Source organism: Caretta caretta, chromosome 9 (assembly GCF_965140235.1).
Source record: "Caretta caretta isolate rCarCar2 chromosome 9, rCarCar1.hap1, whole genome shotgun sequence".
Taxonomy (NCBI): domain Eukaryota; kingdom Metazoa; phylum Chordata; order Testudines; family Cheloniidae; genus Caretta; species Caretta caretta.
In genome coordinates this window covers 16,039,365-16,067,216 of record NC_134214.1, presented here as the reverse complement: position 1 = coordinate 16,067,216, position 27,852 = coordinate 16,039,365, and the positions used below count along the sequence as shown (strand labels likewise).

At 42.8% G+C, this 27,852-nt stretch overlaps 1 protein-coding gene across 3 annotated transcripts in view; it reads right to left on the bottom strand.

Annotated features, from left to right (window-relative positions):
- Positions 1 to 27,852, bottom strand: part of PLD1 (phospholipase D1) — a 126,515-nt gene that overhangs the window by 47,802 nt on the left and 50,861 nt on the right. For all 3 annotated transcript variants that reach the window (XM_075132111.1, XM_075132112.1, XM_048864019.2), the window contains 6 exons: positions 19,542 to 19,600; positions 17,829 to 17,921; positions 9,095 to 9,247; positions 8,295 to 8,444; positions 6,825 to 6,908; positions 2,650 to 2,731 (listed from right to left, as the gene is read on the bottom strand). In XM_075132111.1, the coding sequence (XP_074988212.1) occupies positions 2,650 to 2,731; positions 6,825 to 6,908; positions 8,295 to 8,444; positions 9,095 to 9,247; positions 17,829 to 17,921; positions 19,542 to 19,600 (621 nt within the window). The remainder of the gene's footprint in view (positions 1 to 2,649; positions 2,732 to 6,824; positions 6,909 to 8,294; positions 8,445 to 9,094; positions 9,248 to 17,828; positions 17,922 to 19,541; positions 19,601 to 27,852) is intronic.

The window sequence follows — 27,852 nt, the reverse complement described above, 5'->3', positions numbered from 1 at the left end:
GTTTAGCTTACCAGCTTGTAATTGCCAGGCTTGCCCCTGGAGCCTTTTTAAAAAATTGGCATCAGATTAGCTATCCTTCAGTAGTCTGGTACAGAAGCTGATTTAAGTGATAAGAAAATCATTTTAAATTAATAAAGTTCTTTAGAGAAAATTAAAGAAGCAAAATGTTTGTCTTTTTTCTTTTGGCTACTAAAAGGACTATTGTGGAATGGGGGTATCAAAGATTATTTTAAGGCTTCTGCCCCTTTCACAGATGACTGTATGATCTTCAGTTGGCCATGCCTTCCTACTGAGTCACTGGTAATGTCTTCCAAAGCAGAACTCAAGTATTTTCGTTAGTTGGACCAGGGCAAACCGGCTGAAAATGCAGTCCAGCATTATAGAAAATCACGCTTGGCACCTCTTGTCTGTGGCTCCATTGCTCATCCAGAGACATGAAAAAAGAAATCTTCAGGCTGAATACACAGACCTGTTATTGCAGGAGAAACATTCTGGAACTGACAACAAATGCATCACTCTATTTTCCAATCTCAATAGCCAATGAGATTTCTGAGATACTGGAGAAATTAAAACTAACAAGTTCAATAAGTCTGGTGGTGCTGTTCCTTGTCCCTAAGTGCTAACACACATGTTTGGAAGCACATCCTTTCAGCATCTCAAAGCATCAGTCGTACAAAAATACTACACTGGACACAAGGAAGGGCATCAAGTCATCAGCAGTTTGAAATGCTTCAAACAAGGACAGGGAGAGAGAGAGAGAAAGAGATTACAGTAGAAGGACAAGTCTTAAATATAACAGAGCTATCCGAGCATAGAGGCCTGCTATGCACCCATTTGCTTATTCTGCCTCCATTGAAATGTGAATCAGAGTTCAGGACTCTGAGTCATCTTTATGATTATATTGTCTGCAAGTTCCACATCACATCCAATTCAAAGGAACCTGACCTGATTGTACATGTTCATATCTTACATCATTTATACTTTTAAAACCCCCTCAATTCCCTCTAATGACACTATGTACTTGGGTATAACATCCTACCACTCCCCTGCCCCTCTCGGCTTATCGGCAATGGGAAGACCATGCGGCTCCTGCTCCCCTGCTTACAGCTAGAGTCACAATCTGAGCAGGGCTAAGCAGGAGAGTAAGGGCTGGCCTGACACAACTGGCCTTACTCCCCTTTTTGACCAAGCAAAGGATGTGATAATCTAGCCCATGATAACGTAGGGATGGGGGAAAAGGAATGATATAGCAGGATAGGGATAGAAAATGAGGGTGAACTACCAAAAAAGAAGTTCCCAGTGTTTCTCCAGTCACATTAACACAAGTCACATTTAGAGGGAGAAAGTTTATCACCTTCCTGCCTTTTTTTGGCTGGGGCCTTGTCTACACAAGTCTTCACTTCACTAGAATTCCTCCCGGTTGCTCTCATTGGTGCAGTCAAACCAGCAGTAGCAACAGCGAGCTTGCTGGTGTATCCACGGCTTCAGACAGCCCCAGGCAATTTAACAACTCTCACTAAACCTGCTCTGAGCAGGGCCTGGGTGGAGCTGCACTGGTGCTAACAGGGTTGGGAAATGCTAAGAGCAAGTCTATTGCAGATAGGCGTTTCCTTACTAAAATAAGAAATATCCTAGCCTGCACGCAGTAGCTCACTGTTGTAGTGCGTGACTTTCAGTCATTAAACTGCTTCAGCTAAGACCTCTAGATGTACACAGAATGGACCCATTTAGCATAATTCATCATTACAAATTAATAAGCTGATGATAAGCCCCCTCTAGTTTAGATACAAGTTATACCACCACTGCATGACTCTCTAAGGAGATCTTTATCTCCTTGGAAGGTGGGTGGCACCATCAGCAATTTAATAAGAGCCAGTTTTGGAAGCAGATGCATATCTCACCATCGATGGAAATAACATGAATGAAGGGCACTGCCTCTGCATCGCCAGCCCTGGCAGACTGGTCACCGCCATGGGCCAAGTGTAGCCCTGGTGTGACTCCAGTAACTGCAGTGAGAAGCCTAGCCCAATGTCTCTTAATTACCTACACCGAAGAGAGAGAAGAGCTCGGGGGCAGAGCATGAGCAGCTGTATCAATGCCCCAGGAACCTGGAGCAGCCACTGGGGGAAGAGAGAAACAGCTCCTCCCCTATGGAAGAAAAGTTGTTGGGGGTATTTAGGAAGTCTCACTGGTGCTATGCCCTGGCATCCCCACAACTCTCCATCTGAAAGCTGAGCCAGCTGAAGAACGTAAGGAATGAAACACCTCCTCCCTCCAAAAACTGCAGCAGAGCGGGGTGCAGTGCTGAATGTTGCTCAGCTGGTTGGCTACCAGCCCTGGCCCTCAGCACTGAGCTTCCCATTCCCTCCTCCCCTTGCATCTTCGATCTGTTGCTCCTCTCGCTGGCCCTGTGCCCTTGCAATGACGCACGAGTCTACCTGGGTGGGGCTTCTAACTGCACACAGAAAGCGGGAAGGGCAGGTCACACAGAAAGTGGGAAGGGCAGGTCACAAAAAGGAGCAAAGCTGCACTTTGAGACCCCCAACCCTGCAAGGAGCTGCATGAAGCTGCCCCGCGCCTGCCTGGAGCCTCATCATGGGGTTCACAGCAATCAGGGCCTAAGCTAGCCCATAGGCACATCCCTCTTACCGCTTTCCTCTTTAGAATGCAGTCTAGTCTCCAGCGATTTCCTTCTACCACAGGTCGCTTCATAAAGATTTCTGGGCTCAGCCTAAAAAAAAAAAAAAAAACAGATGACAAAAAGAAACATTCTGTGCTGTGAAAACTTTGTGTAAGGTCAACTAATCCAGGGGTTCTCAACCTTTTTCTTTCTGAGCCCCCCCCGACCTCTCCCAACATGTTATAAGAATTCCACGGCCCACCTGTGGCACAACAACTGGTTTTCTGCATATAAATAACAGGGCCTGAGTTAGGGGGTAGCAAGCAGGGCAATTACCTGGGGTCACATGCCACAGGGGCCCCTGTGAAATTAAACTGCCCAGGCTTTGGCTTCAGTCCAGGGTGGTGGGGCTCTAGGCCTTGGGCTTCAGTCCCAGGCGGTGGGGCTTAGGCTTTCTGCTCTGGACCTCAGCGAGTCTAATGCTGGCCTGGCTTGGCAGACCTCCTGAAATCTGCTCGCGCCCTCCCACGGGGCCCTGGACCCCTGGTTGAGAACCGCTGAACTAATCAACTCCAATAATGGCAGAGAAACTAAAGAGTTTATTCATTAGGTGTGAAGTCTGCTCTCCAACAATTAATTTTTTTACAGAACTGTTATTATTTGCTTTTTAACAATGGTGCCGTATACAACAGCTGATATGTCCCATGTGTAGCACAGAGGCCAACGACCTATCATCGACAGAGATCAGGTTATTGCTTTCAGCACCCAGTGGGACCAAGCTGAACGGGGATGCATAAGGTAGACTCCATATAGAAAAGAGTAAGTTCTCATGCAGAAAAAAATATACTCCTGGTAGATAACTTGGGGGTTAAAAGAAAACACTCAGGACTCCAACCCTGCTGACACTTAGACTATTTGAAGATTTCAGACTTGCGCAGTTTTTTCCTTGCTACCTACCGCACAAGATAGGGTGCCATTCTTTCACATCAGGATAGCATTCGCTGATACACAGGTTTTAAGGCCAGAAGGGACTGTTAGATCATGCAATCTGCCCTTCTCTATAACAAGACCACAGAATTTCATCCAGTTACTCCTGTATTGAGCCCAGTAACTTTGACTAAAGCATATTGCTGAAAACATGCTTCTGACAGCAACATTTCTCTTCCTAAGTTTTTGTAATTTCCCAGTAAGTTTCACAATCCCAAGCTATGATAACAATTGACTCTTGCCTTGTATAAGGCAGGAGACACAGGGACTGAAATGTAATTTTCCAATTGTCTGACACCGTATGTGCTGAAGCTTCAGCAGCATATGGTTTATTTATAGGCATTTTAGGATTCAGATTCATGTCAGTGAGGGTTAATATAATGCTTTGCATTCCCATAGGACCGTTGAGAACCAAAAAGTGTTTTGCAAACATGACTGGGTCAGACTCAAAACACCCCTATGAGGTAGAGAAATAATTATAGGCCCATGTTATAGATGAAGAAACAGAGGCACAGAAATGTTAAGTGACTTGTCCAAGGTCAGACAGCAAAGCTATCCAGACATTCTAACTTCTAGTCCTGGGTGTTGATCACAAGACCGTCCTTTCTCAGGTAGAAGGCGTACCAGCTGCAAGTACAAGATAAAGCCTGCCCCGACAAGGAAGTCGCTGAGGCTAGTGTGTGATACTGAGCAGCCAAGCAGCTGGGGAACATGGTATAAGAAGAGGCGTTGGTGGTGTGTGCTGAAGCTCATGACAGATGGCATCAGCAAGATGGCACACCAGAAGCTGGCAAGAAAAGTACAAATGGCCAGTATTGGAATTGCATATGCACAGCACGCACCAAAGGGGGGTGGGGGTCACAACATGGCCCATCCTGCAGCCGCACACATCCCAACAGAAGATTTCAGTGGAGCTCTTCCTGACTGCTTCCTTGCAGCCTCTTCTTTAACATGTGTGGGGATTCCATTACGGAGGTACACGGCCACACAGCTACAGCTGAGCGGACTGCCCACTCTGCCTCTTGCTGACCTGAGTCACAGCCACACCCAATGGAAGATAAATACCTCCTCTAGGGTGTGCACTGCAAAGCATCTATTTTCTAAGCTGCATCATCATTCACACAACTTTTATAAGCAAACTTCAGGATTTTGCCCTCCATGGTTAGTAGTGGCCTGCATTAACCACAGGGCCTGACACATACATGGACTATACACAAGGAACCAGAAATCCCCAGCAACATCCAGCTGTGACGCTGCACCCCCACAGTCCTAATAAAAATATTGTTGTAATATGAATATGGCATAACTAAGATATGTTTTATGTGAAATGGGTCATGTGAGGTATCATTGGAAAGGTTATGATTTGCTCAATGTGGTTATCCAATTTGTATGCATGTTCTGTACCTAAGGTTAGTAATACTGACTTTGTAACAATTACAACTGTGCGTGCTCTTGGGGAACGCCCACCAGACAGTAGGCAATCAGCCTGAATGGGCCGTTAGGATAGACAATAGAACGGGTCTTTGAAGATGCTGATTTCTCATCTTCCTGGAGTTCGTTCCTTCCATTCCCCTAATTACAAATAAACCTTGTCTCATAGTGGCTTTAACACTGCAAGGTCATGTGATAATGTCACCTGGTATGAAGTACCACCTTGGACACTCCTGGTATTTTTCCACTGGAAAAAAAGAATTCCCACCTTACGTAAATCCTATTTAAGGCTGGGAAATAAGTCAAGCATCGCTGTTCTCCATTGCCTCCCCGCCCAAGAAGGAAGACTACTGAAAGCACCTGAAGAAACAAAGGAACTAATCTGGGGAAAGGCAAGGGCTAAGTCCAGGCTGAGACAGGGATCTAGCCTATGAAGAGAAATATCTGGAACTCTAAGCTGCAGAAACTCTGCAACCTGCCTAAAACAACATTTAGGGTGAGAAATTACCATTTGTAACCTGTTTCTTTAGCGAATTAAGCTTAGGTTGCATGTTTTGTTTTATTTGCTCAGTAATCTGCTTTGTTCTGTTTGCTATCCCTTATAATCACTTAAAATTTACCTTTTGTAGTTAATAAACTTATTTTTTGTTTATTTCAAAACCGAGTTTGTGCAATTCATAACTAGGGGGAGGAGGGTTGGCAAAGAGCTGAGCATATCTCCCTCCATATTGAGGGAGGGGGCAATTTTTATGAGCTTACGCTGTATAGATCTCTATATAGCACAAGACAATATAATTTTGGAACACTCCAGAGCGTGTGTGCACAGGAGATCTGGGCATTCCCCTAGCTGAGCCTTCCCACAGACAGCTGATCACAGGCTCTGTGTGATTCTACAGCTGGGTGGGTCCCTGCCTCTGTGTGTGCTGGAAAGGGGCTTCAGAACCTGTCACAGTAACACAGAGTAAGGGAAACCCAGGCTGGTTGGACAGGTGGGCTCAGTGGGACCCCAGCACATCCGGTGGCACCCCGAAAGTGGGGTCCAACCCATCACACCAGCTACAGGAGAAAGAGATCCAGCCAAGGCACTCTCAATCCCAATAACTACTCCGCTGTGGAAGTTGGGTGGGTGCAGAAAAATGGTCTCTGCCTCCAACTGTAAACGTTGCACAGCAAAGGACAATACCTGCTAAATGAACAGCATAGGGCTACATTATGCTTAAGTCTTATACAGGTGTGCCATGTGGAGGAGTGAGAGCTGAGCGGATCTGCAGCCCCTAATTACTCCCCTCAGAGGTCCACCCAAGGACGGGGAGGGGGAGGGACAAAGATTTGTTACCCCAGGTGGCAGTCAGCAGAGCTGGCCTGCCATGCAATGTGGTGGTAGGGGAATGTCCTGCATTGCCTAATTGGGGTACAAATTTGTACATTCCCCCTTGTGTTGGGAGATCTTCTGCTTCCCCGAGACATTCCTAGGGAGTTCTCAGGGAGGCCATGCAGCCCCGTACCACTCTCAATGCAGGTGGTGCCTCACTGTACCATGCAACCCTTCAAGATTATCCCTCAGAAGGAGACACCCAAACTGATGATTTTAAGCATGCACTATTGCTGCCAAGTCTCCTGAAAAGGCCTTTGAATGAAAACCCTCACTGTGAGAGGTTTGGATGTGCTGCCAGACCATCTGGCGTCACTGTTAGTTTCCATACTGTAAGGCCTTTGAATAGTGCAGCATTGTAATGCACATTCTCACAGAGAGTGCTGGACAAAATCCAAATGAGGGAATACGAACCACCAATCTGTGATGAAAATTTCTTCTTTCGCTGCCTCCATGGCATCTGCTACATCTTCAAAATACCCTTTTGCATTTACATACCTGGAAAAAACAAACACACACAATACTTGGATTTTTCTTTTAATCACATGGAGAATTCGTAGTTGTGGAAAAAAATTTAGTACTCTAAACTAGCAAATGAAAATATCGTTTAAATGCCTTTCTCAAAAGAAAACACATTCAATTTCATGCACTAGGACAACATGTAAGGAGAATTTCACATCATTGTTAATATCTTAATTAAACCAGTACAATCAAATATTGTTATGGCAACAGGCATGACCTGGTGACCCTGTTATATGTAGTGTTCCATATTCTTTTTTTCTTAGTGTGTGAGCAAGTTTTGACTCTTGGAAAGATATGTAGCGGTGATGTTTGTTTTGGATTATGCAAGATTTTGACATAGAGGCAGCTTCAGGGGATAGATGGAGCTGTGTGAGTAGCAGGAGAGGTTGCTCTCTGCCTTGGGTTATGATTGGAGTCTTTGAGACAGAGTTCTCTGGGAACCAGACAGCAGAATAGGACTAAGAGCTGTGGAAGGAGGGGGTTGCTCTGCATGCTGTTTGACCACCTCATTTCAGAACTGGTGCATGTGCATCAAAAAAAACAAATTACACTTAGAATATACACAGACTCCATGTCACTGATTTCAACCCACTGGGAAGCCCACCTGCAAGATCCCAGATACGTGATACCATTCAGCAGTGGACTGATACCACTGTCACAATGGGGCCCAGCTTTCAGGAGGGGCAACACTAGAATACAGCATTAGGGTTGGACCCTGCAAACACTTTCTACTGGATGTTGTGTTTATTTCTCTCATTTGAGATTGGGGAAGATGTGACCATGCCAGAATCAGAGGAGCTGCTTTATGGAGAGGCTGTTGAGAAGGGAGATGAAAGAGGTGCAGGATGAAATTTTCAAAAGCACCTAAGTTACTTAGATGCTTTTGAAAATGTTACCCAAAACCAATAGTCAAGCTAAGAGGTGAAAGTAGCAGCTTCTGAAGTAAGGAGAGTGTTCTGTTCTCCATTCATAAGCATACTGTTTACTTTGCTAAGCTTTACTATGAGTTACATGTGCATCAAGATATCACTTTTATTCTGAAATTTAATAAACCACTAATGTGTCCAATCTCAGCAAAAATAAAAAAAATCTAGAAGCTCTGACCATTGCAAAGCAAAGTCATAACAGGAGCAAAATGGTTAGGCTACTAACCCTAACATTTTTCTGCAGGAAAGATGCATCTTTGATACTCCCATAGTGATTTATAGTGTCTAGTCAGTGAATTCAAACACCCATGTTCTTTAAATGTGAGTGATAAATCAGTAGGGCCATGACCTTGCTCCCACTGAAGAGAATGACAGCTTTGCCATTGATTTCAATGGGAGATAGAGCACATTCTTACTACTGCAGGGACCATCTTACCACTTTGCCAACGTATTCTGCTGTATAGCTGCATATGACCCAAATCTGTGATGTGTTAGAAAGTTTTTGCCATTTTTGTGAATGAACTCTTCTATTCCCTGTCCCCACCACCGGGCATGTCTGTAGCTGTTACACTTCAAAATCAATGACCTGGAAAATAACCAAAGAACAGAAAACAATGAGTAAGCAGCACACTCTTATTTAGCCTAGTTCTCACTATCGAAACATGTTGATATGGGAACTGAATATCAATCACATTTTGTTTAAGCAAAAGTGACCAATAGCCAGCTACCTAGCTAATAGCCAGCTACTTAGCCGAGGTTTTTTTAAAAAAATATTTCAGCACCTAGAGACCACAGTGACTGACAACCTATAAAAACAATAGATAGATATTACCGACACGTTTTGCACACCATGGACCAAATGTTTCTTACACTGGTGCAACCCCATTGATTTAAATGAGATAGTACTAGTATAACTGGGAGCAGAATATGAGATCATGGATGCTAAAAAAAAAAAAATTAAATGAGCATTTACATCCACTGAGAAACTGTCTCATTGATCTGGATACTTCTCTCACAATAATAGGATGGCAGGATTCTTCTGGCATTCCTCCCTGTTAGATGGGGTTGGAACCCTGAAGGGAGATGCTCATTAAACCATGCTGACTCACTGTAGCAGGTGCAAGTTGCTAACACATCCTGCATATAAGGGAATGGCCCCCTTTTAATTAAAAGAAGCCAATTTTTAAGTGAAAAACTGGCATAAAAACTGGTCAAAATAAAATATGCATTTCTCACCTGGAGAGATTGTCAATCCGCAACCCATATTCTGTTTCAGTCTCTTTTTTGCCAATCTTAATGCTGAATTCTTTATCTACCAGCAGGACAAAGGAAATGGCTCCGCTATCCATCTTCATGTACATTAGGAAAGAGTCTTTCACTACTAACCACCTATAAGGGGAGACAACATTCATCTCAAATTCACTTCAAAAATGAGAGCCATCCAATAATATCAAGTGAACAGCGGTCCCCAGGAAAGAACTCCAAGCCATTCGTCATCAGGATCCGAAGCAGGCAAGGAAGGGTTTGTGACCCATTAGGGGCAGTTTCTTTGCAATATGGTTTAGAGAGCTGGTGTCTGATTGTGCTCTCAGAGTGGAGTAAAACAGGAGTAACTCCACTAAAGTTAGTGGAGAAATGAGAATCAACCTCTGGAGAGGTGATTACAGCAACGGATGGTATACAAAACCCTACATCTGGACGCTCAAATCAGCAGTTAAGTGAGAGGAAGGATGGTGCAGTGGTTAGGGTGTTAGATGGGGACCTGGGCAACCCGAGTTCCATTTTCTGCTTTGCCACGGAGTCCCTGTGTGACCTTGGGCAAGTCACTTAGCCTCTCCGTGCCACAGTTTCCCCATCTGTAAATCAGGGATAACAGCACTGGGATAAATACATTAAAAATTGTGAGCTGCTCAGACACTACAGACCTGGGGCCTATATAAGTATGTACGATAGATACAAGTCCATTTTATGCACTTGAATGGTGATGTGCACAACCAAATTCAGGTATGCCATTACAGTGGGAACCAGGTTCTGTATGACCACCTCCTGTATAAGTCCTTGGAAATTTAGGCTTTAGTGTCTGGGAACATTAATAGGAATATACCTGTTGGCCATCAGGGGTTTCCAGCCAAGTGCCTGCGTAATGGACAAGGTGGAGCAAAAATTCTCTTCAGCCAAGAATATTATTTTAGTAGCCTGCAATACCTGTGGGCACTGTGGGAGCAGCACACTCTAGTTTGAGTTTCTCATGTGTTATTTATAAAGGCCCTGAATCCTATTAAAGCTAATGGAAAGTGTACAAAGAGGACATTTTGGAAAGGTTTCATTGCCAAGCAACAGGCATCACAGTAAAAAAACAAGATGAGAAATGACTAGCAGGTTGTGTGTGAGCACCACAGCCCTCGAGCACTCTGGAAAAAATATTTCTCTGTCAGCATCCAAGTATTTTTTCCCTCTCTGTATACATAGATATGAATGATGTGCCTAACATCCTCCCTCCTCCACACACAAACGAATCAGTCACATGGCCTTAGTCCAGATCTTTGTCCATACAAATGAATGTACAAGGAAACCAATTGCAAAGACATATTAATTACTGTATCTTTCATACCAACCTGAAGTGTTATGTTGCTGGGCCCAAGTCAGTTCCATTACTCCATGTTCAAACTGTGCAGTGCTCGCAGGTTAGTTTTCTGAGCATGACACTCATCACATAGTAACAGGGCATAGTCAGGGCCAGCTTTAGGAATATGGGGGCTCTAAAGCGGTTATTATTGAGGGTCCTGTGCTTTTCTTTTCTCCTCCCCCTTCCCTAGACTAAGACTAGCCATAGTAACCAACATGTTAGATAACAACAGACTCCCCCCTCTCACATCGAATTTGGGCCCCCCCATAAAATCAGGGGACCCCTGTCCCCTCGCTCACAGACTCCATGGGTCTCGCATATATATTGATCATGAAAACAGAACAGAAACACAGGCGGCTCTGCTGACTTGTAAAGCAGCCCTTAAAAGAAGGAGCACTGCCTTTCTTACAAGCCAGCCAGAGTGTGCTCAATTTGCTTGTAACGAGGCGCTGGTCTCACAACCAAGTTGAAAATTTAACAGCTGAACTCCTCAGCCATATGACATTACAACAGAACCGACTTATAATGCTTTTGCATACCTAAAACAACACGAACAGTGAAGTAGAATGAACAAACATCCCAATGCACCATAATATGCAAAAAGAGTAACTGGGGTTATAGAGAACTGCCACTTGTAGTGAAGCTGTTCGGTGAAAACAATGATTTCAGTGTGACAGGGTCGCACTACATTCAAAACAAGATCTTTGCATCATGTTTTCATACTGAACTGAATTGGGGCTTTGTGATGTGATTAAGGACAGCCTGATGTTTGTCAGTGACAGAGGAAAGAGTTGGGAATCCCAAAACCTTGACACAGCTCTTTTAACTACTTGGCACTAAACAAATTAGTGCAGCCACCACTGGAAGGTGTATCAAACATGGAAAATCTGACTCAGGACAATTTTAGTACTTAAGGAGAGGCACTGGAGAGACTGATTTAGGAACGGGGACTATGGATTGGCCATGAAATGTTTGCCAAAAAAGAAAACCCAAATTGAGTAATTCACATTTTGAGTTTAGTTTTTATGAATCCAAAGAGCAATGACTCTGAAAGGTGATTATAAAACCAGAACCTTCTTACTTAGCAAGTCTGTTCCACAGGATCTGGAGTACTTTAATCAGCGTGACAGAAATGAGTGACAGAAATAAGGGTTCATCGCAGAACCAACGTAGCCAAGAGGAGGTGAGCCGGATTCTATACCTTCCTGTGCATCACATCATCAAAGAACTGTGTACTAAGTTCCAATAAGTGCAAGCCCATTGAGGACAATGGAGTTGTACAGGTGGCCCTGGGGGCTCAATTACAGCACAGAACCTTTATTAAACCTTTATTAAACCAAGGAGGAAAGAAATCAGCTTGATTTTCAGACCCTGGTTGAATTTGTAAGGCTGGCAGTTAGGGAAATAAAATGAACAACATAAATATGCTTGTAAATTGAGCAGATTTGATCTGGAAATTATTAAGAAAACAGAACCACACAACGCCATTTTTACAGACACTTTTTAGAGCTCAACCACAAAGTAATTAATTCATTAATTATTCTCTTCTAACAAAATATACCCTAGGCTTGGGTGTTTTGATAAATATGGAAAATTATGTAAAAAAATCAAATTTCTTCAAGATGGTCCAGATCTATAAATATTCCCTCTCTGTAATATTATTGTTAGTTTATTTATATACATATGTTCTGGTAGTCTCTATAGTTACTAGAGGCCTTGATCAGGGCTTCCTCATGGTAGGCAGGAAAAACGTATATAGTTAATAGAGATAATTCCCACCCCAAAGAGTGTACTTAAACGATTTCTATACCACGGAGGAGAAAATAGACTCATTACAGAGGTAAACATGATGTATGGCTTCAAAGGGCCTGATCTCTGCATGGTATAATGCATCATCACTGATGGATCAAGACTACATTTATAGGAAAATGGCAAAGAAAACTAAAAACAGATAGAACTTCGGAACAACAAGCAACATATTTGGAAGAAGACCAAAACCTCATCTATCTGATGATAGATCTGATGATCATGCATCCAATGAAGTGAGCTGTAGCTCACGAAAGCTTATGCTCAAATAAATTGGTTAGTCTCTAAGGTGCCACAAGTACTCCTTTTATTTTTGCGAATATGGACTAACACGGCTGCTACTCTGAAACCTGTCATCTATCTGTGTAACCATTCAGGAAAATTATTACAAAATACTTTGTCAATGTCACTTCACTCTATTTAAACTAAGGAAATATATAAAAAGGGAGTCATAACTGTTGAAGAGGATGTGCAGTAATAGGTACCTTCCTATATTTATGGTGGGAATGCCTTAAAATAATCGTATTTTGTGGGAAAATAGTACACAGAATTTTCAAGATAGCTAAAGTTAGCCTACTCATTAAACTTACAGTGCCTCTATTAGGTTACAGTCCAAAGGAAGTTATTGAATCAGGGAAAGCCTCACTGATATCACAGTTACTTCTAGCAACCATATGTGCCATATTTCAATTTTGGAAAAGGATAGATACCTCAACATTAGTAGGATGGTGAAATAAAGTCTGAGAAATTCTTTCAACAAGAAAAATGACAGGCAGCCTTATATCAGGTCAAGGAGATTTTCTAATGTGTGGGCACCTGTAGCATTCATACAAGGTTCATGGACTTGGCAACATTCAGGGCACACCTGGAGTGTTGTGTAGGAGCAGTGCACACACAGCTCCTCTCAAGGGCATGAACCTTGGAATCTCACCCAGATGACATGAACCGTGGGAAGCCTCCCAGGACTGGGCTCAAGGCCCGAGAGCAAGGAATGCGGTAGATAGAAATTGGTAAATAAGAATGTTAAACAAAGCCAGTGTATTCCTTTTATCTGTTGGAGAATGTAATGTGCAGGGGGAGAGAAAGAATAAAGGAGAGGGTGGAAAGCTGACAGGAGCAGCCCGTTGGCAGACCAGCCTGCTTGCTTGCTTAAAGCCTTGTCCTGTCTTGTACTTGAATCGCAACAGGCACCACTTTTGGAATTTGAACAAATACTCAGATAAGGATAAGAAGAGGGAAATCTGTAAGATTTGTTAATACTTGTATGGAAAGTTCATGAATGTTAGAACATATGTGAACTTTCCATATACAGATTAGATTAAGATACAGATTAAGAACAGATTAGGTTTATGGAAGAGTACTTGAAACTCAGTTTCCAACCATTTCATTTAGTTAAGTGTTGATCTTTTCAGCTACTCATAATATATCTGGGGTACCAGTGCATAAAATAAACACTTGCCCCACTCCTTGTTCCACTGCTCAGCTAGAAAATTTGCTTCTCCTCCTATATTTGCTTTGCAGGAGGTCCCTGTACTCCTTTGCAGTGGTTTGTGCTTCTGGAGTAGGGAGGTCAGGCAGGAGCAGTCAGCCACAGCACTTGAGGGAGTACAGGGACTACCATTATGCCAGAGGGAAGGGGGATTTTAACACGTGACTGGGGAGGGCCAATGACCGAAAAATGTGCTCATAGAATCGTAGATTAGGGTTGGAAGAGACCTCAGGAGGTCATCTAGTCCAACCCCCTGCTCAAAGCAGAACCAACACCAACTAAATCATCCCAGCCAGGGTTTTGTCAAGCCGGGCCTTAAAAGCCTCTAAGGATGGAGATTCCACCACCTTCCTAGGTAACCCATTCCAGTGCTTCACCACGCTCCTAGTGAAATAGTGTTTTCTAATATCCAACCTAGACCTCCCCCACAGCAACTGTCCCTAAATAATTAATAAACTTGTTGCCTTTTCTGATGGCAGTCAGCAACCGGAGCCATTACGTACTTTGGGCAGAGTTCTGCCTGACAGGCACAGCCCTGAGACGGGGACAGTGCAGAACAGCCCTCCAGTCAACCACCCCATGGGAGGGATCTCTCCAGTGCATGGGTGGCAATAGAGTCTGCCCACTGACTTATCTGTTAGGCTGGTAAGAACATAAGAATATAAGAATGGCCATACTGGGTCAGACGAAAGGTCCATCCAGCCCAGTATCCTGGTACAGTAGACATCTTTCTCTGTGCCCTGCCATCTCTGCTGGCTAGTGAGGGAGGAACCCCTCTGCCTCCTTTGGAGTGGTTTGTGGCTGTAGGCAGGGAGGAGCAGTCAGCTCCAGCACCTGAGTGAGCACAGGAACTACAATTAGTCCAGGTTACTGCGTGAAGTGGGGCAAGTGTGTGGTGGCTTCTTGTGCCTCCTCCCCCCACCCTGCCTTGCGTATCCACAAAGAAGATGGGCACAAGCTGGCCCTTTGTCTTTATTTCTTAAATCAATCAAAAACCAGCCATCCAGTAATTCTCTTCAAAACAACACAGCTCAGGCCTCAGTAGGACTCCTTTTAAAACGTGGTTTGGGTTTTTTAATCAGAAAGGTATGGTAAACTGAATAGAAACTTTCACGGGCAGCAACAACACATCACCTCGACAGTCCGGAATAGGAGAGAGCAGGGGCTGACAGGACTGCCATTTCTGCTGGATGAGTGCTACACAATCACGTTTCACATGGGGAGCTGTCATGTAATTTCTGTTGTGAATTAAACACGAGAGAAAAACTAAAGCCGTCCTGTGCTAGGCAGGAGGTCAAACTAGCTGATCTAATGGCCCCTTCTGACCTTGGGAAAAAAATCTATTAATGCACAGAGGTTTCCGTAGTTTTGTTGAAATCTCAGTTACAGAAAGTATAACAGTTTTACAACATTATGTGTAGGAAATGTGAGTGACACTATTTACATTCAGTACATGGTTTAGAACAACTAATAAGCTAAAGTTTCAATTCATAGCTCTGCTAGACACCAAAAAAGCATGGACTCAATAGAGACATGGGTTTTATGTCTCATTGCAACAATCTGTAACCCTCTTTGTAACTCTCCCTTGTCCTATGACTGCAGAAGTGTTAATGGCCCACTTCATTTTTTGCAACCTGTTAACTCCTTATGCTTAACAATCTGTTCTACTTTGTATTTAGCTGTGACACTCATTACCTTTCCCAGACCTGAAGAAGAGCTCTGTGGAGCATGAAAGCTTGCCTCTTTCATCGACAGAAATTGGTCCAAAAAAACAGTGATTCTCAAACAGGCGTGCGGGGCCCCCTGGGGAGCTGTGACTAGGTTTCACGGGGGCCGCCAAGCAGGGCTAGCATTAGATTCACTGGGGCCTAGGATAGAAAGCCAAAGCCCTCCCGCACGGGCAGGGCCATCCTTAGGATTTATGGGGCCCTAAGCAGTATTATTAAACTGGTGCCTCTATACCCGATGGCAGCCCAGGGGAGGGACGAAGCAGCAAAGGATACCAAGCTGCCCAGTCCGCCTCACGGCGGCAGAGAGTCTCAGTTCCCCGCAGAGACCCCCGGACCCTCTCCCCCATGCGGAATGAGTGGTGCTGGCACATTTGGCTCTGTGAATACAGCCCCTGCCTAAGGAGACTGCAGTGCGCGCCGGGTGTGCGGGAGCCGACCCTCTCCTCCTGCTGTCATAGGCGGTGGGTGAAGCTGCCGCTTGGTGAGGCTAGCTCCCCAGCCCACCTGTGGCCCTGCCCGTACTCCACCCCTGCTCTGCCCCAGACTCCAGCCTCTCCCCACTGTCTCCCACCTCTCTTCCTTCCCCCTCCCTGCTCATCCCCTTCCAGCCAAATCCCTGAACCCACATGAAGCAAATGACATTTGAAAAACCACTCTTCTGCAATTTCTTTCTAAAGAAAATGGAGCATGTTTTCCACTGCATGCCAGAAGATGAAGACTGGACATGCAGAAGGTACCTAATTAAAAGCACTAAACATGGAAATAAAAAATGTCATTCACAGGTTTTTGTATATACCCTGAAGTTTGTCAGAGATTTATTTGCAAAAACTTTGTAGTAAGGGCAAGTCAGCTGTCCTGCTGAATATAACATTAAATATTATGGAATACATGATGCAGCTCTTCTCTGTTTTACATTTTCTTAATCAGTAGCTCTAAGATGGTTTTATATTCTAAATGTACTCTTAAGCCTTCACAAAGTAATCATTCGAGATTACTACATATTTAACTCACTGAAACAAAGACATTATTTTAAATTAATCAGTCACAGAGGTTTAGTGTGTTCCTAACAATGTTCATTGCTTTTAGAAAAAGGGAACACTAATTTATTTTGTGGGATCTCCATAACAATAGACATGTTTATGAAATTTCACCAACTTTAAAAAATATGTTTCCAAAGATTTTAGGCATAACAAAGGATGTTATATCTTACTAAGGTACTGATTTTGCTAGAGGGTTTCTCTTAAAATCAGTTCACCAAATAGTCAGAAGTAAAGAAAGGGAAACTCGTTTGTTCCGCTATCTGGCAGGAAAGGGGTGTTGTCCCTTTAAGGGATCTCTTCAACAGGGGGGTGAAGGGAGAAAGAGATGGACAGAATGGACAGGAAGAATTTGGAAAAAAGTTTTTTGTACTATAGTAATTAAAATTAAAATGTGTATTTTAGATAAGGGTGGTCCTTTGAAGCATTTATTTAAAAACGATATGTCTAAAGATCCAAGCATTTAAGGCTAAAGATGAATACCCAGATTGTGCATCTAAAAATCTATGCAAGGATTTTTTAGAGATGTGATTTTATCATCTTCAGCAACACACTAATGAAATATTTGTAAAGCAAATTTTAAACTAAGGTCCTGTAGACTAACATGTTATTAGTAAATATTACAGTAATGCACAACTGTTTTTGTCAGTAAATTCAGAAACTGACAGTATATACCTGGGGGTTGGAAAATGCCTGTTAAATGACTTCATTACCACTTGAATGGCTCTTTAACAGGTTCAGTGTTGTACTAATAGGTCTGGCAGGCTGGAAGGCTTTTCACTTTTAAGTTACTAGATTCTCTCCAGAGGAAGATTCACTAGGCTGCAGCAGCTAGTGGTGGGAGCCTGCAGGAAGGGTCAGAACAGGGATAGGAAGAGTGGGAGGGTGGACACTAAGCCCCAGGTTATTTTTGGGTGCCGTATGCAACCGCATATCCTGCGTATGCCTAAGGACAGCCCTGAGCATAGGGCTGAAGCCCAGGGCCCTGAGCCCCGCCATCCAGGGCTGAAGCCAAAGCCTAAGCAATGTAGCTTCATGGGAGCCCCTGTGGCACGGGGCCCCAGACAATTGCCCTGCTTGCTATCCCCTAACATAGGTCCTGGCTTTAATATGCAGAAAACCAATTATTGTGGCACAGGTGGGCCATGGAGTTTTTATAGAATCTTGGGGGGGCCTAAGAAAGGAAAAGGTTGAGACCCTCTGCAATAAAAGACATGAGGTCACACAAATTGTCTTTCTAATAGGTAAAAAGTCACCGAGACAACTCGCCCTGCTACTGTACCTTTTGGACCATCGATAGCAGACACTTCCTTGCCCACAGCAGTTCAGACCAGGTATTCTGTGGCCCCCAGATCTTTTCATGATCATACCTTCTCTGAAACAAATGTAAAGATGACAAATAAATAGTAAATTTGATACATGCATACAAAGCTTATTAATTATGCCTAGGTGAAGCTATATGGACTGGAGCAATATGACCTGGAGGTACATAGGCTAGGTCAAACACAGTTCTGTGACATCTGTCTGACCCCTTCCACCTCAGTGGGGTGGCATGGGCAGAATGGAGCAGAAGTGGATCACCTCCCTCTCATTTTCTATTGCCAGGTCATCTCTCTTATTCGCCTTGCATCTCAGACATTTCATCCACCTCCCAAGCAGTGGGTGACTTGAACCTAACCCTACTGTACATCCAGCAAATGAACTGAACCCACAGTCACAGCAGTGGTATTGTAATAAATGCCACACCAGCAATAAGAAGGGCTAAGGGTAAAGTCTCCGCTTACAAATGAACTGAGGGCAAAGAGGCATCTAGGGTGCAAACAGGGAATGAGCAGCACCAGGGAGGGGTGAGGGGGCAGAATAAAGGCCACGGAGGACTAGGTGGATAGAAGATACATCCAACCTACCCTCCCAATTGGCAGGGAAAGCGAGAATCGCTTCTGTGCACAGCAGGAATGAGTTAGAGCTAAGGGCTGCAGTGCAGACTGAAGCACTACAAGCTTAAGGGCTGGTCTACGCTGGCACTTTACAGTGCTGCAACTTTCTCGCTCAGGGGTGTGAAAATACACCCCCGGAGCACTGCAAGTTTCAGAGCTGTAATGGGCCAGCACAGACAATGAGTGCACCGGCGCTCAGCGCTGGTTGCTATACCCCTCGTGGAGGTGGGGTTTTTTAGAGCGGTGGGAGAGCTCTCTCCCAGAGCTATGCCGTGACTACACAAGCAGCACTTTATCGTTGGCAGTGAAGACGTGCCTTTAGTCTGAGAATGTTAACCTGGTGAAGAGCTCTGAAATCTGAGAGAGGGCCCAACACAGAGAAGGCTCCATCCTTCTTGCCCGCAGTCAAGTCCTTCTCCGTTTAAAACACTGGATGCCTGGACTCATTGCATTTCAAACACCCAGGTCCCATCCATATAACCTGAAGAAAAAATTTCACTACTGCCTGCGAGGCTGTTTACAAAAACAACAGACACTTTTGGTGGTAACCAAAACAACACGGTTTCTATGTAACTGTGTTCAAAAGAAAGGAATTAAGTGTCAACCCCAGGCTCAAGGAAACTTTGGAAATGTCGGGAAGTTTAAAGAAAAAAAATGGACCTCTCTTGATTTCAGCGCACTCTTTTCCTCTTGTAGTCACAGCCCATGGCTGACATGTCACCATCATACAGGAAATAAACTAACCAGTGGTGTAAGCATGTTATGACAGGGATTGTACATTGCTCTGGTTGTTTGCATTGGGCCATATTATTATTTGGTGCAACTCCAGTCGATGACAGGAAGAATTTGGCCCTGTGAGTCTGGCAGTGAGATGTGTTTTGCCTTTTACATTCATTTCCCAGAGCTGTAATGTCCTCTTGTGAATAATAATGGAAGATAAGATGTTCCCAAATTTATTGCTAGCTTAGCAGGAAAGCTACCAATTTGGACAGTCTCTCTTTATAAAATGATGCTCTTGATGAAATGTAACTCACACAAAGAAATGAAATTCAACTTACATGCCCTTTGGTCCTAGATCACGGATAAATGACAGCTGACTTACACCAATGAATTCCATCTGGAAAATAAAAAGTTCCCCACTGTTTACATTTTGGACTCCCACCAATCAGTTTGCTTGGAAAAATAACATTGATAGCAAAAATAATTCATCAGCAGGAAAAAGTGGGAACATCTCTTTTAGGACTCAATCCAAAACCCACTGAAGTCAACAGAAATGTATGTGTTTTGGATCAGGCCTTTAATGAACATGACCAAAACAACCAAAATCAGATTTGATGGGACATTATATGTGGTTATTTAGAGGATTGGGAAGGACCCATTGGAACCTTCACTGGTAGGTCACTGGTTCAAATTCAGTTCACGTAAGTAATGACAAAATTTACCATTGCTTGATAAGTGTTTGGTGACCTATGTGAACCGAGTTCGTAGACTCAGTTCAGTTTCCACTAGATGTGTGTCTACCTCATGCAAGCTGGCTCCACCAAAAGGCCAGTGATTAAATGGACAGACAAAAATTGCTAATATAAAGTGGAAGTCTGTTGTAATCTCATGTAAAATGTCTGGAGTCATCAATAGACCCCAATTCAAAAAACCTTGAAGTTATCCAAAGAGATCACAGCAGAATATACAGATGAGCAAGTCCTCTTGCCATTAGCAAACTAATGACAATGAACTCCATGTCTGCATTAATATCTACAACTAGACCTCTTCCAACCAACCAGGCTTTCTTGGCAGAGTAAGCCATTCCTGGCATATATGCTGCTGCTTAGTCATCTCAGATCCAGTTAGAGAGTGTCTCTCATCACAGGGTTGAAAGTAAGAGCAGAATCTGACCCACGTGATACAGAACTAAACAGATTTCAGCTACTCTCCTTTGTCTGTATTGGGTTAATTAACCAAAGTGCACAAACACGCAGGGGGAGGGAGCAGGAGGTGGTTTTCTCATTTGATCTGGCAGCAAAGAGGCAAAAAGAAGAACTTAACTTTCTAATGAAATATGCTGCCATCCAGAGCCAAATGGGCTAAATTCAAGTCTCAGATCCACATGCACAGCTGCAATTGACCTCAATGAGAAATAAATGGGAGCCACGTGCATCCAAGGTCAGAAAGTATTCAGAAAAATACCACTTATAACATCACTCCCCTCTTGCAATAGCTACACTCACCTCTTAGATCCAGAGTGAGTGGAGATGCAGAACTGGCAAAGGAGCATGGCCTTATCATGGTGAAAATCCCCATAGGGACCAACACTACGTAAGGGTTTCATGGTTCCCTTGGCCTGGAATGCTCATCCCAAGCTTCAGAGCCACACTTTAGGTTTGCTCTGTGCCATACGGCAGAAAACAGCGATTTCCAAACCACAAATGAAATCAACAGAAGCGAATGGTTTGACACAACACAGATCACAACAATCCTAGGGTCCGATTCTGCCACCCTTTCTCATGTGGAATAATAACTGTGAAGCAGTTAGATTGACCTCAGTGAGACTACTCACAAACTGTAGGAAGTCTGACACAACATGATAGAGGGACAGATTTGGGCCCTTAAGGCTAGAATGAGCCTGTAGGCCTGGGTGTAACCATGTCATTCCAGGAAGAGTCCCAGAAAGAAAATGCAACTCAGAGACACAGTTCCATTCCAGCCCAGTTCTTTTGCCCTGGTGCAGCGGAGGGGAGAGTATTTTGCTACCACTTTTTTTAAGGGCACAACATAACCTCCCCTCCCAACCAGGCAGCTCTGCTTTCCTCTCAGGCCTGTAGCTGCCATCTGGTCACTGAACCAACAAGAGATATGCAATTTTAGACTTGGTTTTGGTAAGTAGTGATGTCATAGAAGAGCTAGTAGTAGGAAATAACCTTGGATCAGGTGATCACAAGTTGATTCAGTTTAAATTAAATAGAAGGATAATTAAAACCAGGTCATCAGCTATGTTTTTTTAAATTTCAAAAGGGCAAACTTTGGGAATTAAGGGAATGAGTTAAAGAGGTCAACTGGAGTGAAGAGTTCAAGGACTTAAATGCAGAAGAGGCTTGGAATTTCTTCAAATCAACTATACGAAAACTGTCTGAAATTTGCACTCAAGCAAGGGGGAAAAAAACACTCACAGGGAAAGACCCCAGACTCAGCTGAGGCCATTAGGAATAAGCAGAGAGCCTACAGAGAATGGAAAAGGGGTAAAGAAAGCTACACCTTGGAGGTTAGAAAAGGTACGAATAAAGTGAGAATTGCTACAAGTCAAGCTGAATTTAAAAAAGTAAATAATAAGAGGTTTATTAGTTATATACATAGAAAGGGAATAAGGAAGGATGAGGTTAAGCCTGCTATGTAAAGTGGATGGGAAGAAGATTAAAGATAACCTAGGTATGGCCCAAAAATGAAGCGCATACTTTACCTCAGTTTTTAATACAGATGCTAATATGGAACATGGGCATGAAGGTAGGAGGACTGATGGAAATGGACATTACCACATCTGCGATGGCAGAAAAACTTTTTTTTTTAGAAGGGAAGTGTAGCAGACCTAATATACTTGGATGTCAGTAAAGCATTTGACAGGGTACCATATGGGAAATTATAAATTAAACTGGGATTGTTACAAGAATTGTAAGGGGGATAAGGAACTGGCTAAAGGGGAGAAGGCAACAGGTTGTGTTGAAAAGTGGATTATCGGACTGGAAGAAGGTTATTAGTGGAGGCTCTGAAGAATCCATCTTGGGATCAATCTTATTCAATATTTTTATTAATGACCTTGGCACAAGAAGTAGGAGTGTGGTAATGAAATTTGCTGATGATACACAGTTGGGAGGCATCGTCAATGCAGAGGAGGATCGGAATATTATACAGGGAGATCTGGATGATCTTGAAGACTGGAGTGACAGAAATGGGATGAAATTTAATAGTGCAAAGTGCTAGGTCATGCACTTAGGATCTAATAATAAGGATTTCTGCTTCAGACTGGGGGCTCATCATTTGGAAGAGACAGAGGAGGAATGAGACTTGGGTGTGTAGTGAATCACAGGATGACCATGAACCACCCATGTGATACAGCTGCAAAAAAATGCAAATACAATCCTACGATGTGTTAGGCAAAGCATTTTCAGTAGAGATAATGTAGTATTAATGCCTTTGTACTAGGCACTGGTAAGAATATTTGGAATACTCTGTACAATTCTCATCACGCATGTTCAAGAAAGTTGAATTCAAACTGGAACAGGTGGAGAGAAGAGCTACTAGGATGATCCAGGGAGTGAAGGGCCTATTTTATGAGTGGAAGAGCTTGCTTGGTCAGTCTAGTAAAAAGAAGGCTGAGTGGGGATACGGTTGCTCTATATAAAAAATACATGGGGGGAAGGGGTATAAACACCAGGGAGGGTGAAGAGTTATTTAAGCTAAAGAACAATGTTGGCAAAAGAACAAATGGATACAAACTGGGCATGAACAAATTCATGCTAGAAATTAGAAGATTTTTAACCAACAGAGCAGTGAGGTTCCGGAACAGCCTTCCAATAGGAGTTGTGGGGGCAAACAATTTAGTTAGTTTTAAGAGAGAGCCAAATTCTTTAGTAGGATTGTATATCGGGGTTGCTTGTGATGGTAGGGGGCAGGGCTTGTCAGCCCTGGGTCTCATGTACAGTTTATGTCTTTTGGTCCTAAAAGCTCAGGCTTCAGGAAGCCACCTGTAGAGGTCAGGAAGGGATTTCCCTGCCTTCTCTCCCTGCCATGTATTTTAGGATTGTTGTTGGCTTTTGTCTCCTTCTTCTGAAGCATCAGAGGTGGGACACTGGACAGGGCAGACCTGTGCTCTGAGTAGCAATCAGCATTCTATTTCTCTCTCTCAGGTGCTTGGCTGGCTGGTTCTTGCTCACATGCTCAAGGTCTAACTGATCCTGATCTAACTGTGGGGGTAAGAAAGGAATTTTCCACGTGGGCCAATTGGCAGTGACCTTGGGGGTTTTCAGCTTCCTCTGCAGCAACCGGGTACAGGTCACTTGCCAGGATTATCTGGGTATGTTTCACTTAATCAATTTCCTGCCATTGCAGGGGCTCAAGCACTGGTGCACCTCAGTCCCTCCTATTCTCTGTCTGTGTCACACAATCATCTAGTCTCCTGCGGGCTGTAATATTTCAGTCTAATTCTGATTGTTAGGTTTAGCACGTGTTGGTGGCCTGTGATGTACATAGCCTTGGCAGAGTTTGATTTTTATAATTTTGACAGATAATATCAATGTTTATTTTAAGCATTTTTTTATATTTTTAATTATTTAAATTTTCACAGTTATGTGAAATTATGGAGGGCGTCAGACAATTAGTGACAGCAGATGCTGAAATTAAAAAAGCTGAAGTTTTATAAATTATTAACTCAAATAGTCAACATCACATGCAAATATTCGAAGTAAATATCCTTCAATCAACAAATCGTACTTGCTTTTACTATTTATTTGCTAATCCATTTTAACAAGCCAAATTCAAAAGGCTGGATTTTGACTCTGATAAGTTATCAAGCAGCCCTATTCTTATTTTATCTGTCTGTATATTACAATTATTATTGGTGGAAATATTTTTTCATCGGTTTGCATTTTTGTTTGAAATTGATGTGTACCAACATAGACAAATACAAATCTAATCCTTCCAAACCAAGATATGCAGGTGGTCAGATTAGATGATCTGGCTTTAAACTCTATGATTCTATGCTCAGGGCTACCACAGCCACAGAGATGAGTCAAAGGGCTCCTATTCTCATGCATGGCCATGTAGCCCAAGGACACAAACTAGCTCTTAGTAGAAGCCAGTATCTGTATACTTGATTTCCTGCTTTTCCTGTGATTTCATCATTTTTATGAAGCAAAGAGTACTAATTATTTCATGGTTTTTTCACAAGCTTTTGAATTCACAAATTCTCGCTACCTGTCCTGGGTAAGGAAGAAGAAACAGGTTCTGCCATCTGTGAATAGTCCATTCTATTCTGTGGGTGAAATTCGGCACAGCCTGCGCAAGGCCTATGTACCATTTAAAGCCTTTTACATGGTGCTTAAGTTGGGCCTCAGGCAATCTCAGCTCTGGGGACAAATTTTCAGCTTCTTGGAAGGTGCAGAGGACCCAACCTCTGATAATCAGGCCCCTTAAGGCCTCTCAAATACAGAGCACATAAAATCACTTGCCACTTTTGAAAATCTTGGCCATTTGCTCTGAAAAGTAACTAGGTTGTTGTTTGGGGAACATTTAGTAATGAGAAAGTGAGAGACTAACTGTGCTCAAAGAAGGAAAAGAAAAACAGGTACGTAGGAGAAATTACCACTCAGATGGAAATGTAACAGTTTATTTGCTTAACTTTATTGACTGGAACTGTCAGATCAAAGGCAAATATTGTTCAACATTGTAGCTGCCAGTCCCCTCCACCCAACCAGTCCTTAAAATGGTGTCCATGGTAACACAAACACAGAACCACATTCCTCTCTGACTGGTCTGCTCCTGATGGTAGCCAAATACGAATGCCATATGAGATCCTTCAGGACAAACTCAGCCCTTGGATAGGTCTGTATGTGCACAATGTCCAATGAAATCCTATGTCCTGTGAGAGCATCAGAAGGCAAAGCTTGGCCTTTTGGACCCAATCCTGTGTTTCTTTTTATGCACATGAGTAGTCACACTGGACTTAAATTAGATTATTCAAATACATAAAACTAAGCAGGTAAGTGTTTGCAGGATTGAGGCTTCAATATGGAAAAATCCTGTAGATTACAGGAAATGTTATTTAATGGAATGAAAAAATATGATTAGGTGATATCATTATCAATTTTATTATTTTGTTAAATACTTTTACTGGTACAGTGCCTTTAATCTGAGGATCTCATAATTCACAAAGAAAACTGAAATAGAGGGTAGTAGGAGAGCAGTACCCTTTTGTCTCCTTTACATTTGAATCCTTACACTACTCAGCTGTTGTTGTGGTGACCCGACATCCCACTCAGGTTTCACAGTGATCTGCATCAAAATATTTTAACTCTGAGATGGGGGACTGAAGTTTCAATGATATTGTAACAAGGGGGGGTGGGAACAGACATGGGAGATCAGCTGAAGAGCAAACGAGCTATGAAAAATGAAATAACAGCTGCAAGGTGGAGACACGAGACATTTTAACCATCTTTTTTTCCCTCTGCTGAACCAAGCACTTATGATATATTTAAGCAAGGTTTTAAGAAAGATTGTTCAGATGACATTGCCTTTTTAAGTAGGGTTCAGCAGTTCCAAAGTCTGTTTTTCATTGCAGCTCTAGTTTTTTTTAACAATGATAAAACAAATAGTTCACTAGTAGCTCTGGCAACATAATAATACACTACTTCACCAGTGCTCAGAATAACAATGTTCTAGGACAGTATTCTAATTTTATCATACACAGAAAAATTGCTTTATACTAAATGCACATGTAAACATTATTCTTGTTTGCTACAATTCCATGTTCAAAAGCCCCAGTCCTGTAATCAGATCTGGCAGTGTGGGGCTCTGCATGGCTGCAGGGGTCTGCCCTAGCAGATCTAATTGCAGGATAAGAGCCTTAAATAGCAACCACAGTTGGGTGCATGAAGTGTTCTTTAATTGTATAGCTGTGAAAAACTCATTCGACTTATCTTGTTGCACTGCTTTAATTTGAAGTGTAATTTTAAACTGATTTTGTAAAGCCAGTGCAAAATGCTGCATGGACACTTACTGGTTTAAACTAGCGTTATTTTGGAATCTTTTAACTATCAAGCTCATATATGTCCTGATCCAAAGGCAATTAAAATCAATGGAGTCTTTCCATTTAACTTCAGATCAAGCCCATAGAAACGCCTTTACAAGGTATTTGGGCCACACTTGCCCAACTGCCCCAATTCCCTGTATCGGATTATCATGATGTATCTGATTATCATAACAGACAATGTTAACTATACCCTCAACTAGCTGCCAGCTCCATGTCTAATACCCTGCCACAACAGCAAACACACAAATATTCCATTAAGAAAAATTTGAGGAGACAGTTATAAACTTTCCCACTTAGGGTTACATAGTCAAAGAGTGCAGCCCTTGTTACATCACTAAACAATGTTTAGGGGCATACTATTTTCTAGTTTGCGGGCAAAACATTTAGACACAAGTTGTATATTCAACACATTATGTAAGTCCCTTTACATCCCACAGTGCTTCATAGCCCTGAACTCCTCAACAAGGGTGAAAAGAGCTACCAGTTAAGTCTGCCAAGGTCATCCAAGCTGAGCCAATTATATACAAATGAACAAAACACACAAGCCACAAATACAAAATAAAAACATAGCCAGAATGAATGGAATTGTCCAGATCAGTTGTTAAAATGCCTCTAGGGGACTGGATTAGCAGAAAGAGGATCCTCACAAGATTCAGGGGGCAATAAATCACATGGGTCATCTGGCCTTTATGAATCACTCAAGTTAACCCCGTGCCTGAACTTGCAAAGAATTCAGTTGGAGACATCTACAAGCCAAAGATCTAGCTGGACCTCAGCCCGAGGATTTGCAGAGCCTAACACACAGGAGCCAAAATTTGCGCAGGCAGCAAAACAAGCAGCACATCTCTCCATTTTCAAGTGACGGACTTTTTGAACACAAGAACAGCAACACACCCGTACTATTGTAAGAAGGACAGACGCTAGTCCACGATGAACATCAAGAAATCTGCAGCTTTGTCTCTGGTCTGAGAACTATCATCTTAAATTAAATGAATAAATGTTTTGTTCCCAGCATCTCTCTTTTCCCATCAGCTGCACCCCCTGTTGCACTAAGCAGTGCAGCCAACATCACAAGGCAAGTTCTCACTGAATGCTTCGCAGAAGTCAAATCCATTGAAAGCCAGCCAATGATCTAAGAATGTACGTACAGAACAATATCTGTCTCTGCTGGCCAGGGACAGAATGGAGCTGTGATGTTGCACTCCATATGTTTTATGGAAATATGCTTATGAGTGTGAATATGATGTAACTGGAATATGCTTTATGCAAAAGGTCTCTTGTAACCCATCATAACAAAGGTTATAAACTACTGAATATATTCCTTCTATTTGTATGCATGTATCATTCTTGTATCTGAAGCTAGAAATATGAAGTATAACTCTTTTCAGAGTAACAGCCGTGTTAGTCTGTATTCACAAAAAGAAAAGGAGTACTTGTGGCACCTTAGAGACTAACCAATTTATTTGAGCATAAGCTTTCGTGAGCTGTAGCTGTAGCTCACGAAAGCTTATGCTCAAATAAATTGGTTAGTCTCTAAGGTGCCACAAGTCCTCCTTTTCTTTTTAAGTATAACT